The sequence below is a fragment of the Lynx rufus genome, unplaced genomic scaffold (assembly GCF_022079265.1).
Source record: "Lynx rufus isolate CCGP_SWC_20201006 ecotype Redwood Valley unplaced genomic scaffold, mLynRuf1.p SCAF_15, whole genome shotgun sequence".
Taxonomy (NCBI): domain Eukaryota; kingdom Metazoa; phylum Chordata; class Mammalia; order Carnivora; family Felidae; genus Lynx; species Lynx rufus.
Window position 1 is genome coordinate 19,370,636 of NW_025814829.1, and position 16,371 is coordinate 19,387,006.

General features: G+C 42.4%; 1 protein-coding gene across 6 annotated transcripts in view; it reads right to left on the minus strand.

Moving 5' to 3' along the window:
* SRGAP2 (SLIT-ROBO Rho GTPase activating protein 2) overlaps positions 1 to 16,371 on the minus strand; it is a 232,481-nt gene that overhangs the window by 77,159 nt on the left and 138,951 nt on the right. For 5 of the 6 annotated variants that reach the window (XM_047076591.1, XM_047076589.1, XM_047076590.1 and 2 more), the window contains exon 5: positions 1,137 to 1,199. In XM_047076591.1, the coding sequence (XP_046932547.1) occupies positions 1,137 to 1,199 (63 nt within the window). Of the gene's footprint in view, positions 1 to 1,136; positions 1,200 to 2,608; positions 2,628 to 16,371 lie in introns of those variants that run through there. The other variant, XM_047076592.1, reaches the window with a different exon arrangement.

Here is a 16,371-nt window from a genome sequence, read left to right on the forward strand (position 1 = left end):
ATGGCCACACCTAGGCTTTTGGATCAAGAACATGGAATTCTCTGATCCCAAATGCCTGTGATGCATGTCACCACTGCCTGTCTTCCTGTGAATAAGAAAGAAAGAAAGAAAGAAAGAAAGAAAGAAAGAAAGAAAGAAAGAAAGAAAAGAAAGAGAAAGAGAAAAAAGGAAGGAAGGGAAAGAAAGAAAGAAAGAAAGAAAGAAAGAAAGAAAGAAAGAAAGAGAGAGAAAAGAAAATGCAGTGAATAAGCAAGTAAACACAGGAAATCAATTTCACCTTCACAACAGGATCGAGGGGCAACCCCAGAGACTGACAGCAAAGGCCGGGCACAGGCCAGCTGAAGAAGGGGGTCCTGAAAGGCTTTAGCTGTATAATCAAAATATTCCTTGCACGGCAACAGGAATTTCCTTGGTGTGCATATGTGTTCTAATTATATTTAACTAAACACGGCTAGGGAGAAAACCACCACCACCACCACCTTCCAGTGCCTGAAGAAACGCATCAGCCACAGGCATCATGTGCCTAAAGTGCCAGTCATTTCAAAACAGATTGTATTTTCTTCTCCAAACCTGAAGCCTGCCTCTTCACTGAGGTTTGGGCTTTATAAAACCCCGGGGAGTCGGTGCAAAGCTCTCTCTGCCTGAATCGGCCCCTTAGATTGGGGGCATTTAAGCCTCTGTGCTTCCCTCTAGAGCACCCGCTCTTGTCTCAAACCCATAGATCAATGCAAGAACTGATGCAAAACCTTGCACATCAAGTCCTTTCCAACAGACACATATTAATGGTACGATGCACACTATGTTCTTTGCCATTAGGTTTGGGGTCCCTGGTTTGCTGCTAATGGGAGTCAGTTGTACTGATGAGAGGCCTTGGCTGGTCTCTGGCGATGATGCCCCCATGAAGGCAGAGTTAGTTCGCGCAGCCAAGGAGGGATCTTATTCTGCGAGTGTTGTTTTGGCTCACTCAGATTTGAAAGTAAGAGTGTGAAGAAAGAAATGGGTGGAGTCACCCCCAATGGGGACCATGCACTGCCCTCAACCTCAGCTCAGTTCTGTTGCTGATGTGACTATGGCCACAAGCTGCCAAATGCTGTTTCCCTCTGCTTGTTAAAGAGCCAGGCACCCATATGATTTACCGAGTAGAGCTCATTCAGGACCTTCATCAAATCATCTTGGAGTTGCTGGCCGACTTCTTTACTCTGGAAGGAAAGAGAAATGAAGGTTAATAGGGAAATAGAAGGAGGGAGGAGGGGGCGACAAAGGCAAGAGCAACACTGGCTCTACAACTAACACAGACTCAATTAAGGCCCATTATTTAATCCAGCAAATCAGATAACCACTCCGATCAGACCCAATTACGGTCAGATTACTCAAAGAGTTTTAATAAAATGAAATGCGCCCCTTCTATAGCCTAGCTAAGGCAATCATGTGGAGGCCAAGTGGGTAGAGGCTGTGATTTTTCGATTGGTCTCCAAAGAGCAGGCCTAAAAGCCACCTCCTAACTAGCAACTATTGTTCCTCTGAGACTTGCAGTCGAGCCTTCCTGATAATCAAGACTTCCTGGATGCAAGTCAGATATGAAATAGGATGAGAGAGAAAGAAGCATATAAACATCCAAGGACTTCAAAGTACCTGACTAAAGACCTCCAAGCAGGAAGGGGTTATTCGTCTTATTTGATTTACTTCTACCCCAACCCCCCAGGGCAGTAGTACCCCAATAATGACTCTGGTGTGCAGATCAGCTAACGCTCCTCAATCCTGATAATGGATGTTAAGGGGTCTCCAACTGGCCAATCCTAAGTGGGAGTGGCTCTTGGGTTCTTTGCTGCTGCCATTGAGGGCTGGCATCTCACCACCCAGATGGAATAGCAGAAATAAAGAAGAATGAAGAAGCAGGAAGGAAAAAAGAGCCACGCCTTCTATACTGAGTGGTTTTTTTTTTTGGTTTTGTTTTTGTTTTTTTTTTTTGCCGAGCCCAAGGGAGCAGGGGCTAAAACACTGATTGGCATCACTGGGTCATGAGAGGAAGCCCTCATTTTATCTTCTACCAGCTCTATTTCTTTCCTACAAATCAGATACCAACAGTGACCTTCTAACAAAAGGAAGAATACTACCCATGGCACCGCTCAGCTCCCGGGCAAAGAAAGGAAGAGTTCTTGCATGTCAGAAACATAGTCCTTTATGATCTTGCTTTTTCAAGATGTATGATTATAAAACCATTTTTTCCTGATTACAAAAGGAGTATATGTATTGTAATTAATAACAACACTGGAAAAACAAAAATACACACACACAAAAGAAAGCTGTAGAAAACATCAAAAAAGAAAAAGTAACTTAATTCCTACCACTAAGAAATCACCCCTCTAGACTTTATTTTTCAAATCTTTTTGGTATGATTTTCATGAAATGGGGGTTGCATTATACACACTGGAACTTAACTTATTCACTTAAATAAATGTTATAAATAGTTCCCTACGTGTTATTCTTCCAGAAAATTATAAAAGATTATATTGACGTAGCTCCTATTCTTGGACATTTACTTTGCTTATAAATTTTTATGATAAAACACACTGTATTCAGTTACTTTGTGCATAAGCTTTGCACACACCTTTCATTATTTTCTCCTAGAAGTAACATTGCTGAGTCGAAGACTACTCATTGATGCACCAGAAGCACATGCGCATGTTGCTTCACTTTTTTCCTCTTGACAAGTTGACATGATGTCCTGTTGTGATTGGTAGTCCTTTTGATCGTAATGAGCCATTTTCATTTCTCTTTAATGTTTTGCCATTTTCTACGAAGGAATTAATTATGGAATATAACATGTGTGACCTTTGTTGTGGCTACACAGGACTCATTACACCTGGCTGTGTGGAAATGGGCGGAAGGAGCCCTGAATGAGCAATCACAAGATTCTCCTATTCCTGGCTCCTCCACCATCAAGAAGATAACTATGAACAACACGATTAATCTCTCTCTGGGCCTCTCTTTTCCTTTCCATAAAATGAAAGGCTAACACATCCTAAGGCCCTTCCTAACCTCTGCCATTCTATGATTCTTCACGATCTTTTGCCTGGCTTCTTGAGCCCACGTTAGATTCAACCATTGCCCACTTCAGGGTATGGTTGGTTGGCTTCATTCCGCCCAGTAGGAGATGGTGAGCGAGTTCCCCTTCGGGACGGAGACGCTCTACAAAATGGATGGCTTCGGGCGTATCTTGCCAGTCTTAAATTTACCATTCCCAAATGTCTCTCATTCAATGCCCTCAACCACTGGAAGAAGCCACAAGAGGAAATGCCTTTCATCTAGAATCTCACATACCAGCCTCTCCTTCCCATCATGAAGGGAGCTGAGCTCTGCTGAAGCAGCAGAGATCCAAGGAGGTGAAGTGAGGCAAAATGACTCACCAACCAGCCCCAGAGTCAGCAACAAGGCCAGGAAGTGACCACGAGTATCACTTCCAAACACCCTGCCCTCTGGCCTCCAAGCCAACTCCCTTGTCAGCCACCCATCCTCCCTTACTGCCTCCTTGTGTTCAAATGGTAGAGGTTCCTGGAGAAAGCTCCCATTCCTCTACCCTGTTGCTCACCCATGACTTAAATAACTTAGCCGCAGGAGGAGGGGGGGAGGGGAAGGGAGGAGGGGAAAAAAGCATAACCAATAAAAAAGCAATTAAGCCCAGGCAGATGTTTCCTTTCGTGTACCGATTAGTTGGAAAAGGACCGACTCAACTATTATCCCTGTTTATTTGAACAGGCTGCCGAAGCGGATTCTGACTTATGGCTCCCTGTGGCTGAGGGCTGGGCTGGGAACACACGTGAAGCTAGCCCAGTCAAAGTGTCCAAGAGAGCCCCTGGCAATCAGGAACATTTCTGACACAAGTAGAGAGTCAGGAACTAGCCAGTGCTTCCCTCTCCTCTCTCGGATGCTCAAAGGCCACCCATTCTCTGTTTCGGAAACCTTCACTGTGTGCCTCTGGGGACAGCGTGGGGACAGCGTGGCCCCAGCGTGCCAGGAAGGGCTTCCGTGCTGGCCGGCCACTGTGGAAGGGTTGTAGCTGGGAAGCTACAAGGGGGCCCCACCCAAAGACAAAAGGGACATTTAATCCTGGGAACAACAAAACCTGATGAGAATGAAGTCTGCAGGGCTCTTCCGTTCCCTCCTAAAAACATGCAACGGGTTTCTAGGCAGGGAAGAAAAAGAGACTTTACAGAGCAGTCTTTGTGCTCTATCACACAGCCTGCATCTCTTTTCTTTAAAATTTCTTGGAAGAGAATGAGTCATCTAAACATTGCAGGAAACCAAATAGAAGTCGAGGGGAAAAATTACTTTGGGCAAAGTTTTTCTCTTAAATGTTTGCATAGTAATCTTTGCCTGGAAAAAAAAATAAGATGCCTAAATTTAGAATAGAGATGTGGCACAGTTAACAATGCGGGTTCCATGGGATAGGAAGTGCAATGGTGTCTTAGGCGGGGATCTTTTATTTTGAAACTCACCACAACTGCGCCAGCCAGAGCGTGTTTCCCGGGGCCCCCACTCTGCCTGCTGCTGGGGTGGAGCTGATCCGGAAGGCAGTGAGATTGCTACAGCTCCTGCCAGCTGTGCATTTACAAAGTGGGCAGGGAATCCTCCTTTTCCAACAGAGAACAGCACCGGATGACACAAACGAAACGCACAGCCGCATTTCCCCCAGACTGGAATCTTCCAAAGCCACCTCACTCAAAGAAAGGGGACAGCGGCAGAAATGCAAAGGAACAAGAAAGAGGCTACTCGGTCTTGGGCTGCCTGACGCTAAGGCTGGTCACTCTTCTTTGGATGGATACATCTCCTGAGCTTGGATGGCTTTGTCTATTAGCATTTCCCAAAGAATGCACAGTATGAAAGGGCTTTCAAACTGGTCCTCATCCCGGGAGATTACCTCTTACCTTGTCTGTAGCTGTTTTGCTTAGCAAAATAGTGGGGTGGGTGGGCCATTGTTCGTGGCCTATTCCATCTATACTACATCTACACCACAAAGCCGTATTATTTGACAGGCACAAAATCACCCCGTTTGTATGAAAGAAAAAAAGAGGAAGGCATGCCTCTGCCATGTGGTGAGAGCTAATTTCGGCCCCATCCCAAGGCTTAGCCTGTCAGCAGGTAGAAACAGTAGGGTCATTTAGCTCTCTGCCGATTAGCCCGTGTCAGCAGTTTTCCAGAAAAGAATCCAATTTTCAAGGGCACGTATCTCCCTTCACCAGTGCTGGCACCCCCACCCCCAAAGATATTTCTGAGGCCAACCGTTAAAAGATCCAGTTTAAAACTGAATTTACATTCACAGGTTTCAGAGAAAGGGACATGAACCCTATACAAAGCTCTGGCAGCAGGAGGAGTGCCACCAGATGCACAGTGACAGTTTCAGGGGCACTCGTTCGGCACTTCAAAGAGGCCAAGTTTCATGGGCTGGAGCTTCGCCTGAAATGCTATTGGTGGGGAGGACAGGGGTAAAAGGAGTGGGTGTTGGGCAGTGGGTCCGGTGGCAGGGGACGATGGACACTGGCCAGCCTTTCCCCTTCCCGCCTCAGCCCATCTAAACCAGTGGTGCCGTGTGAAGTTGTGGGCGAGGGAGGGTGATGATCCCGGAGGTGAGAGCTCAGAAATGATTTCTAGATTTCTCCCCCGGCCGCGACACTTGTGTATATGCAGAGGGACTCTTTGTACTCGGCATGCGCTCATTAAGGTACCACGCGAGGGCTCCAGGAAGGCTGTGCTCCAGTTACGACTTAATACTCTGGGGAGCCCAAGGTAGTATAAAATACAAAATATATTGAATTGCAGAACTTTTACAGAGAGGTAGGCTGGGAGCTGGCATAAGAGGGACACTTAAAGTGCTTTTGCCTTCTAAAGACAGGGTAGACCGGGATTTCAAAATGCACATTTTTAAAGTTGCAATCCAGTACATCATAGTGTGTCTACAATAAAAGTACTTATTATGCGCAGTGCACTCTGCTCATGCCTACTCTTTTCTCTTCTCTCCTGTTTTTGTTTTTTTTTTTTTTTACGTTAGTCATAACTCACTAAGTGCAGTTTACAACTCATTAATGAATCATTATACACAGGTTTAAAATGACTGGGTATGCTGTAATTGTAGAATTAATAAAGAAAATAGTGGGTCAGGGACTGGAGCCCACCAACCAAGACAAGCACTAAATGACTCGCCCTCTCAAGGTGGCTGATCGGATGTCAGGAAGCAAGTTCAATCCCTAGATCTTGGCGAGGGGGAAATGCTGGTTTCAAGGAGTGAGCAATAAAGAGTCTGTTGGCAAAATATTTATAGAAGGCCCATTATGTGTCAAGCACTTGTGGTTTGACTGGGAATACGGCAGTATACAAAACAGTTTAAAATTTACAATCCACTGAGAAAGATGGACATTAATCTGATGTCAGATTACCATAACTATCAGAACACAATTCTTGCAGTCTCAAAGGCATTATTAGAAATGGAATTGCTTAAGCCAGTTTTCTATTCAAGATCAGTATTTTTTTTCTATCTCAGCAAAGAGGTTTCCGCACTTCAACCTAACCCCAGAGCAAGCTAGATGATGAATCTAGCGTGCCAGAACAGAAATCCGACTTCAAAAAAAAAAAAAATCTAGCTATTATACAGCATATCCCTTTTCTTTGAATTTGCCTTTCTAAGTGATAATAGATATTTCAGGTTATAATGACATTGCTTCATTATAAGTGACTCCCAAAGTGGGCACATTCCACTTTCAAAGAATCTCTTGAGCTTGTCAGCACCTGTAAAAACCAATCTCACCAGTGGCTCCTTCACTTCGAAGTGAACGGGTCTGGTTAAGCGCTCCCAGTGACGAGAGTCATAACTTAGAAGAAAATGTCCGAAACCTGATAGTCTGAGACTCAATACCTGTCTCCGAATTCGCCTTCTAACACAACTGGTTTCTCAATTAGATTCTTGTTTAATTATCTGGATTACTTAGACTAAACAACAACAAAAACTAGATTACAATTTTTGAAGCACCTCTCTGTCTCCCGTGGTGCCTGGCCCACTGCTTTCTGTATAGGAGACATGAAGTAACAAGCCGTTGAATCAATTAGATCAAGTTTTAGCTTAAACGCTGTGCTTTCACATAACAACAAGAAAACAATATACAGTTGCCTTCTCTTCGTGCAGATTATTAAAAGCGGAAACATCAGAAGTTGCCCACATACGCTCCCTCACAGTTGAGCGCAAAAAAGGTGAAATGACTTTTCCAGGATCACACAGCTGTTTGGTATCCTGTCTAGGACCACATGCGATACTGGAAGAGGGTGAAGAAACATGCAGGCTCTGGGTGGGTCGGGATTTGAATCCTTCCACTACGTGATCGCATGACCTTTGGTAAACTACAACTGCCCCATGCCTTAGTTTCCACATCTGCAAAACAGGGTAATAATGAGATAATCCAGGTAAAGTCCTTCAAACGGCACCTAGCACTTAGGATGCTCAAGAAACGTGAGCTCTTCTTATATTACAATCCAGTCCTCTTAACACAGACTTGAGCGGTCTTTCCACCGCCCTGTGCTCCTTATGTGTCCTCGGAACACATTAATGATCATGATGTGTGGAACTGGGAAGGTCCCGGGAGCTAATCCCCAGGCAGGGATGCAGCTAAATCTCGCAGATGGAAGAGCTCTATCAACATACAGGGAAGAAGAATCTTTGCTTTTCCTTATGCCTGCTGCTGCGCAATCTATTCTCCGTGGTGTCAGTAAGAACCAAAGTAACAATGACTCTGAGAAATATGCAGTTTTCCTGAGAAGGGAACAAAGAGGTGTTGAGCCAAAAGGAGGAAATTGGGGGAGGGGGGTAGGGGGGTAGAGAGGTGGTATAGAAGGAAAATAAGGAGGATAGAATTACTTTTTATCCCTTCAGGAAGATTAAACAGAAAAAATCCTTCTCAACTGTGCAACTGGGACTTCGTTCAATTGGGGTCATAAATTAAATGTCGGGAGGTAGGAGCCCCCTACTGCCTGGGTCAGCAAAGTCAAAGACTGCCCATTACCAAGTTCTGGTTCAATGAAATCCAGGGGCTTTCTCCTCCAGGGCACTTGTTTCTGAAAGCCATTTCCTTAAGGTTTTTCCAGAAGTTCTGCAATGTCTGACTAGTCAGACTTAATAACCACAGTAATGCCAGTGGCCCTGGGAGAAAATCCATTCCTTGGCATGACAGTGAACTCTGTGGATTCAGTTCCTACCTTCCACGGATGCTCGCTCTGCTCTGTTGCAAGTAACCAGAACCTCTTGCCATGGAAACACCTAATTCAGATAAGACTGACTCCCACTGGACTGGGGCAGAGTCATGGGATGGGGCTGGGGGCCAGGAAGAGGCTGGAGGTCCTCTGCTCTCCCAAGATCTCAGATGGCACAGACTAAAACACAGTCCTGTAACAACTTGAATGTTCCCCTATGGCTGTTTCTATCTCTTACAATGACCGATTATAGTACTAAGAAAACAAGCTGAAGGCAACATCCTTTAAAAGGAAAGAGACAACTAAGTCTGAGGCTTCATTTCTTAAATCACCACTGTGATCCTTTTCTTGGCAAATTTCCATCTTTAACTCTTCTGGATAATGATTTTAGCAGAAGTGTAATAATTGTCTTCAGGCTCTGATCTCTAGTGCCAAAGCATTTCTTGAGGTCATATTGAAGATCTCCCAGGCAGGACACTAAAGTCATAGAAATGGTGTCTAGGTAACTGTGGTGCCCTGGGTAGGCCAGGACACAGGGGACAAAAGACACAAAGGCAAACAGGCAACATGAGAGCACAAATCTCTCAGCAACTGTAAAATGAACGCGGGAGAAAAAACAATCAATGGCTTGGAACTGGGCAAGAAGCTGCGGTGGGGGGTGGTGGTGGGGGGGAGCCAGAATGATAAGGTGCTTGCAAGCATATGCCCTCCCACAATAAGGAATTCCAGGAGCTGGGGGATGGGAAGAATGCCTGTGTGGCTCCCAGATGGCTGGGAAAAGGTTGGAAGAACAGGAGTTAATAGAGCTCATTTGAAAGTTGGCAGCGTGAACACCGAGAGGAGGGCGGCCTGGTAGGAAGTAAAAGAGTCAGCAGCACCCGTACAGGAAATGCTTGGGGCACTGGGAAAATTGCTGATTAAATGCTTTAAGAAAGGGGAACCCAGAGGCAAAGTCAATTCGTTGAAGGATCTATGTAGTTTTAGTACTTTGGAGATGCCATAGAATCCCACTGTTGAGAGAGAAGAACCTCCAGGGGGTTCATTTAAGGGAGAGACCATTTTCTCGACACTGCAGGTGCCAGGGCTGGACCCGAGGGTTGCGTTAAATCAACTCTAGGAGACTAAGTAGAGCTCCCTATTGGCACAGCGTTGGAATGCATTTCCTTGGGGCTGGGTGCAGACCTGGATTGGCCAACTTTCTTCGGACACTGAGGTGGTGTGCAAACTCTTGTCTCTGTCAGCACTCAGTCCACGTTGCCACTCCCATCAGGCATGTTCCGTGAAAAAAAACCCTATACCCTTGGAGGAGGGCACCTTCCCTCTCGCCAGTACCTCATTCCTGATGAAAAATCACTGAATTGTGAGAAGGAAAATGTCCAGAGTTTGAAATTGGCAACTTCCAATCTCCAGCTCTGATTTTTCGCCTAAGTGCTTCGATTTTTCCTCTTTGATTCAGACTTTATAAAATGTTCCAGGTACACTTGAGAAGCATGTGTATCTGTCTGCAGTTAGGCACAGTGCCCATATAGGTCACTCAGGCAAAGTTTGCTAGCTGTTTTTTCAAATCTCTGTATCTTTACTTAATTTATTTTGGTCTAATTGGTTAATTATTCATCAAGACAGGTGAACTAAATCTCCCACTGGGATTGATGGTTTATCTGTTCCTTCTTTTTATTCTGTTCATTTTTGACTTATATATTTTAAGATTATGTTATTAAGTATATACCGTTTTCTGGTGAAAATGTCACCATTATCTCTAATAATACTTTCCGAATTAAAATCCACTTGGTCTGATTTTAGTAGGGCTCTCTTTTCCCATCATTCTGCTTTAAATTTTTCTATAACCTTATACTTAAGGCATGTGTCTTCTCTTATAAGCAACATATAATTCAGTTTTGCTTAAAATCTCTTTGACGATCTTTTAATTTTACACGAGTCAATTTACCCTTACAATTAACTGATGCGTTTAAATCCACCAACTGGCTATATGCCATTTGTTCCACGTATCTCCAGAGCCTCCTTCCCTTATTTTTTATCTTCTTTTTCTTTTCCATTTTTAAAAATTCAGTGGAAGTCACCCTTTTGGTATATTCTACGTGTTTTGAGAAACCCACCACAATTAAAACACTGAACAGGTCCGTCATCCATCAAAAACAATCTCTCATGCTGTCCCTTCATAGTCAAAGTCCCTGCATCCCTAACCCCTGGAAGCCACTGCTGTTGTTCTAGATCCCAACAGTTTTGCCTTTACCAGAATCGTTCTTACCTTCTTTGGGGCCATTTCTTACTAACTGAATCTTCTCTTAGATTGGTAGCAGTGCTATTTCTATAGTGGTAACCCTAAATTACAATATACATATCCGTGACTTGTCAAAGTCTAATATAAATCAATACTCTTACTGCTTTTTGCACAATATTATTAAACCTATTTCCCCACCCGCACCTACAGATAGATTCTATTGCTGCCATTTACACTAATTTTATATCTGCTTATCACCTCACCTGAAATTATTATTTTTTTAACAGTCAATATTCATTTAGATGTACAATATTTCTTTTCCTGCATCTCAAGGCTTCTATCTGGGACCATTTTCTTTCTGCATAAAGAATAACATTTAGGGGCACCTGCATAAAGAATAACACTGGACTTCAGCTCAGGTCATGATCTCACAGTTCATGGGTTCAAGGCCCACATCAGGCTCTGTGCTGACAGCTCAGAGCCTGGAGCCTGCTTTGGATTCTGTGTCTCCCTCTCTCTCTGCCCCTCCCCTGCTCATGCTCTGTCTCTCTTTCTCTCAAAAATAAACATTAAAAAAAAAAATACCGTTGAGTATTCCTTTTAGTCCAGGGCTGCTGGTGATAAATTCTCCAAGTTTTTACTTGCCTGAAAATGTCTAGTTCACTTTCATTTTTGGAAGACAGTTCTTTCAGCTTTTCATTCCATTGTCCCCTGTCTTCCACTATTTCTGCTGAGCAGTCACCTGTCAACCTTGCTGTTGCTCCCTCAGAGGTAGTGTGCCTTCTCCCCTCTCGAGCTGTGTTAAAGATTTAGATGGTCTCTGTCATGGTTCTCAGCAATTTTACCAGGATGCGCCTCCACTTTAATTTTCTTTGTGATTCTCCTACATGGGGCTCATAATGCTTCTTCAACCCGCAACTTGAAGTCTTTCTCTAGTTTGGGACAATTCACAGTCACTATCTCTTCAAATATTGTTTCTACCCATTCTCTTTGTTCTCTTCCTTCTGGAACTTCACGTGTATGCATGTTAGGCCCACTCACCATGTCCCACAGGCCTCCTATGCTCTTTTTTGCATTTTCCATCCTTTTACCTCTCTAAACTTCAGTAGATACATTTTTTTCCAACATGTCTTTCAGTTCACTAATTCTTTATTCAGCTTTGTCTAATCTGTGTAATCCATGCATTGAGCTCTTTCTTTTAGTTACTTTATTTTTTTCAGTGCTAAAATCTGAGTCCTCCTTTTTTTAATAAAAATAAAATTCACATACTACAATTCACCATTTTAAAGTGTACAATTCAGTGGGTTTTAGTAGGTCCATAAGGTTGTGCAATAATCACCACTATCTAATCCCAGAACCTTTCATCACCCTACAAAGAAATCTCATAACTGTTTAGTACTCACTCCCACCCCTCCACCCCCACCCCCAGCTGCTGGTAACCATGAATCTACCTTCTGTCTCTATGGGTTTTTCCCATTTTGGGTATTTCCTATCAATGGAAACATAGAACATGTGGCTGGCTTCTTTCACGTAGCATATTGTTTTCAAGGTCCATCCATGTTGTATCAGTACTTACTTCCTTTTTTGTGGCTGAGAAATATTCCATTGTATGGATATGCCACACTTTTTTAAATCCATTAATCATCTGATGAAAATCTGGATTGTTTCCATTTTGGGGTTATTATAAATCATGCCACTATGGACATTCATGTACAAGGTTTTGTGTTGGCCTATTTTCAATTCTTTCAGGTATCTATGTAGGCAAATGGAATTGCTGGGTCATAGGGTAACTCCATGCTTAAGTTTTTGCGTAAGTCTTGTTTACATTTGTGGGGAACTGCCAAATAGTTTTCCATAGCATCAGCACCATTTTACAATCCCCCCAGCAATATCTGAGGGTTCCAATATCTCTATATTCTTGCCAACACTTGTTCTTTTCTTACTTTTCTTTAATTATAGCCATCCCAGTGAGTATGAAGTGGTATTTCATTGTGGTTTTGATTTGCAGTTCCCTAAGGACTAACAGTGTTGAGCAACTTTTCATGTGCTTGTTGGCCATTTGTACACCTTCTTTGGAGAAATGACTACGCAAGCCCTTTGCCTTTTGCAAAATTGGGTTGTTGGTCTTTCTGTTGTTGGGTTGTAAGTGTTTTTCATATATTCTGAATACTAGATCCTTATCAGATAGATGGTTTAAAAGTATTTTGATTCTTATTATACAGGTAGTCTTTTTTAATTTTTTGATAGTATCTTTTGAAGCACAGAAGTTTATAATTTTGATGAAGTTCAATTTACGTATTTTTTTCTTTTATTGCTTGTGTTTGGTGTCATGTCTAAGATAAGTTACCTAACCCCTTAAGGTCACAAAGATTTATGCCTATTTTCTGCTTTGGTGTCTTATCTAAGCAATGTTACCTAATCCAAGATGAAAGATTTATACCTGTTTTCTTCTAAAAGTTTAAGTTCTTACATTTACATCTTTGATCCATTTTAAGTTGTTTCTTTTTTATAATTTCCAATTTTTGTCACTTGATTTCATAAATGTATTAAACATAATAATTTAAAGTTTGTCTGATAACCATTACAAGGATCTCCTGTGGGTATGTTGTTTTTCTTATAAGCACTGTATATATACAAAACGGTGAGTGAGAACTATTGGGCTTAGGGTGATAGTATCTTCCTCTAGAGAGGACTTAAATTTGCTTCTAGCTACTACTATCCTAGATCACCTTAATCCAATTAGAGATTAAGATAATTTGAAGCTAGGCTTCAGTCCCTGTGAGACCCCTGAAGTCTATTTCTGGTTCACCCTCACTTCTAAACTGCATCCCTGTGGGGTCTAAAAGCTTGAAGAAGTCTACCAGCCTCCCAATCCCCCTGCCTCCCATCCTTGGTCCTACATTCCAGTTTTTGTCCTGTTAGCCCTACAAGGCTATTAAAAGCTCTGCTTGGCTTCTTAGCTCTCGGTGATCTTTTCTAGAATAGCAGATGCCTCCTGGGGATAAACGGCTCCAAAGGAGCAGAAGGTTGGTCTGAATTACCTAAGCTGCCATTTCTAGAAGTTCAACCCAAAGTCTGAATTTTGACGATAGAGATTATGTTATGTTTAAATGTTACCCTCCCCAGGTCCAGTGCAATGTTGGATACCTAATAAGTACTAAAATATGTTTTGTTTGAAAGAATGAATTGATATTGGTAAAAGAGAAGGATTATCATATTTATGTCTTAAAGTTATTCATTTCCCAAGACACGGTAACCAAAATATTCTGGTAAAACAAAAGAGAAGCAAGCCTGAGGTTTTCAATATGGTTCCTCATTACTTCCTTAGGGGCTTTTCAAAAACCACAGTCCATCAAAAGGCAGCAGGGGGCTGAATCTACCTAACATAAAGGGGATCTATGAAATTAGTTGTAGTGGTTGAGAATCCAGATTCAAATCTCAGGCATTCTCTGGTAACCCAGAGTCCACAAAATGGAGAAACCCCACACTAAGTTCTAAAAATGAGCACATATAATGGGCCATTTGGGGGTCTGAGGAAGGTTTGGGCATCTAGTTCCTGGGACATATGTGAAAATGTCAGCTTCACTAGCTATCCCAAATTCCTTAGCATCCCACTGGCCTTTCCCTTGTGAAACCAGCATAAAAACAGAAAGAAGTAATCCCTAACTTCTAATTTTCTCTCCAATAAGTGGCCATAAGTTGATGACTTTTCCTTCATGATACGTCTGACAACTGTCTCCTTTTCAACACTCCTGGCATTGCTACCACATCGCAGGCCCTTATTCCCCTGCCCCTGGATTAGAGGCCCAGTCTTTCTGAAGAGCTGCTCTATTACATCATTTGCCTATGCTTCCATGGTTCCCAAATGTTCTCAGAATGAAGTTCAAACTCCTTGGTTGGGCATCCAGGGCTCTTTTCAGCTTTGTTTCAGCTACTCTCTTCATAAATACTCTGATTTAGCCAAACTGTTACACTCACCACCTTCTGAAGAAGCCTCACTCATTCCTGGGCTCTCTTTTGTCTTGAAGTAGTTCCTTCCATGTGGAAGGTTCTTCCACCCTGCTCTCCCCACACTCACAAATGCCTCCTTTTCCATCTCTAATTATGATCATTTTCATTCACTAAAAACCCAGCTCAAATGTCACCTCTCTACTTTCTGCATAGGAAGCATTTAGGACTGTCTGATACGGGGTAAATCTTCAATATATATATTTTTGAAAAATGAGTATGTGTGGTTGCAGGGAGGAGGGATAAAATTTTCAATCAATGATGATATGGAAATTGCATATCTATTTTTTTAAGTTTATTTATTTTGAGAGGGGGGAGGGGCAGAGAGAGAGAGAGAGAGAGAGAGAGGGAAAGAAGAATCCCAAGCAGGCTCCACTCTGCCATCATAGAGCCCAATGAGGGGCTTGAACTCACAGTGAGATCATAACCTGATCCCAAATCAAGAGTCAGACGCTTAACCGACTGAACTATCCAGGCGCCCCTATCTATTATTTTTAACTAAACTGTGCCCTACATCACACTATATATAAAAACTGGTTTTATGGGGATGGCTTTGGACCACGATATGAAAGACAAAACTATGGCTTTTAGAAGATGATACAATGGAGTATCTTCAAGACCTTAGGGTAGGAAAGGCTTTCTTCAACGTGATAGAAAAAGCACTAACCATAAAAGAAAATGGGTTCAACCACAGTAAAATTAAGAACTTTTACTAACCAATAGAAAATATTTATAAAAATAGACAAGTCACAGTGTAAGAGAACATGTGCTTAACACATATAATCAGTAAGATAACTAATATTCAGGATCGGTACTTCACAAGAGAATGTATCTACATGCTCAGTAAAAATAAGTAAAGGCCCTCACACTCATTAGTAATCTGAAAATGCACATTAAAGCCAATATGATAATAGCTTACATTAAAACAGTTAAAAATAAAACTATAGTTAAAATGAAAAATTTGACCATATTAAATGTTGGCAAGGCTGTAGAAAAATGAACTCCTCATACATTGTTGGTGGGGGTATAAATGACTAATATCGTTTCGGAAAACAGTTTGGCATGAAATCGTAAAGGAGATTTCACCCCGCAATTCCCCTACTAGGTATATTCCCTGGAAATCTGGCCATGTGTATGCCAGTGCGCACAGATGAGAATGTTCACAGTGGCATAGTTTGCTTTAGTCCCACACTCAAAACAACCCAAATGCCCACTGATAGCAAAATTCACACTGATAAGTAAATTGTGGTGAATTAATAAATGGGCCCCTAAAGCAATGAAAAGAAACAAGGCAGAGCTAGATGCATCAGCGTGGGCGGAGCTCGCAAACCGTGGCAAACAGAAGCGGTGAGACTTGCAAAATTAAACCACGCTGTTTAGAGATGAATATCTAGAAGATGTAATTTAAGAAAAGCAAGGGAGTAATTATCACAAAATTAGGACAGTGGAGGAAACAGAGTTGTGACTGTAGGGAGTATTGCAAGGAGTCCAGAGGTGCTGACAAGGATCTCCGTACCTGCTTGTGTGAGTGGTTGCTTGTGTGAGTGGTTGCTTGTGTGTTTGTTTGCCTTATTATACATACATATTTTAAATACTTTTCAAGTTTTTGAAACTGAAAAAAAGAGGAGTTCCATGATTGACCGGTGACATCTATCACAAATGCAGGAATAAGGCTTTTGCATTGGTTCACAGGTCTTCCTTGAACAACCGAGCTGGGTATGAGCTCTTCCTCTACTGCCTGTACTATATTCTGTAGCAATTATTATCCGTGGAACACCGTCTATCTATTATTTATGGTACACTTATCATATCCACATTGTCTTGATTAGAACTATTTATGCAAACATCTTCCCCCCTTTCAACTATAGCATAAGCTTCCGAAGGATCTGGAC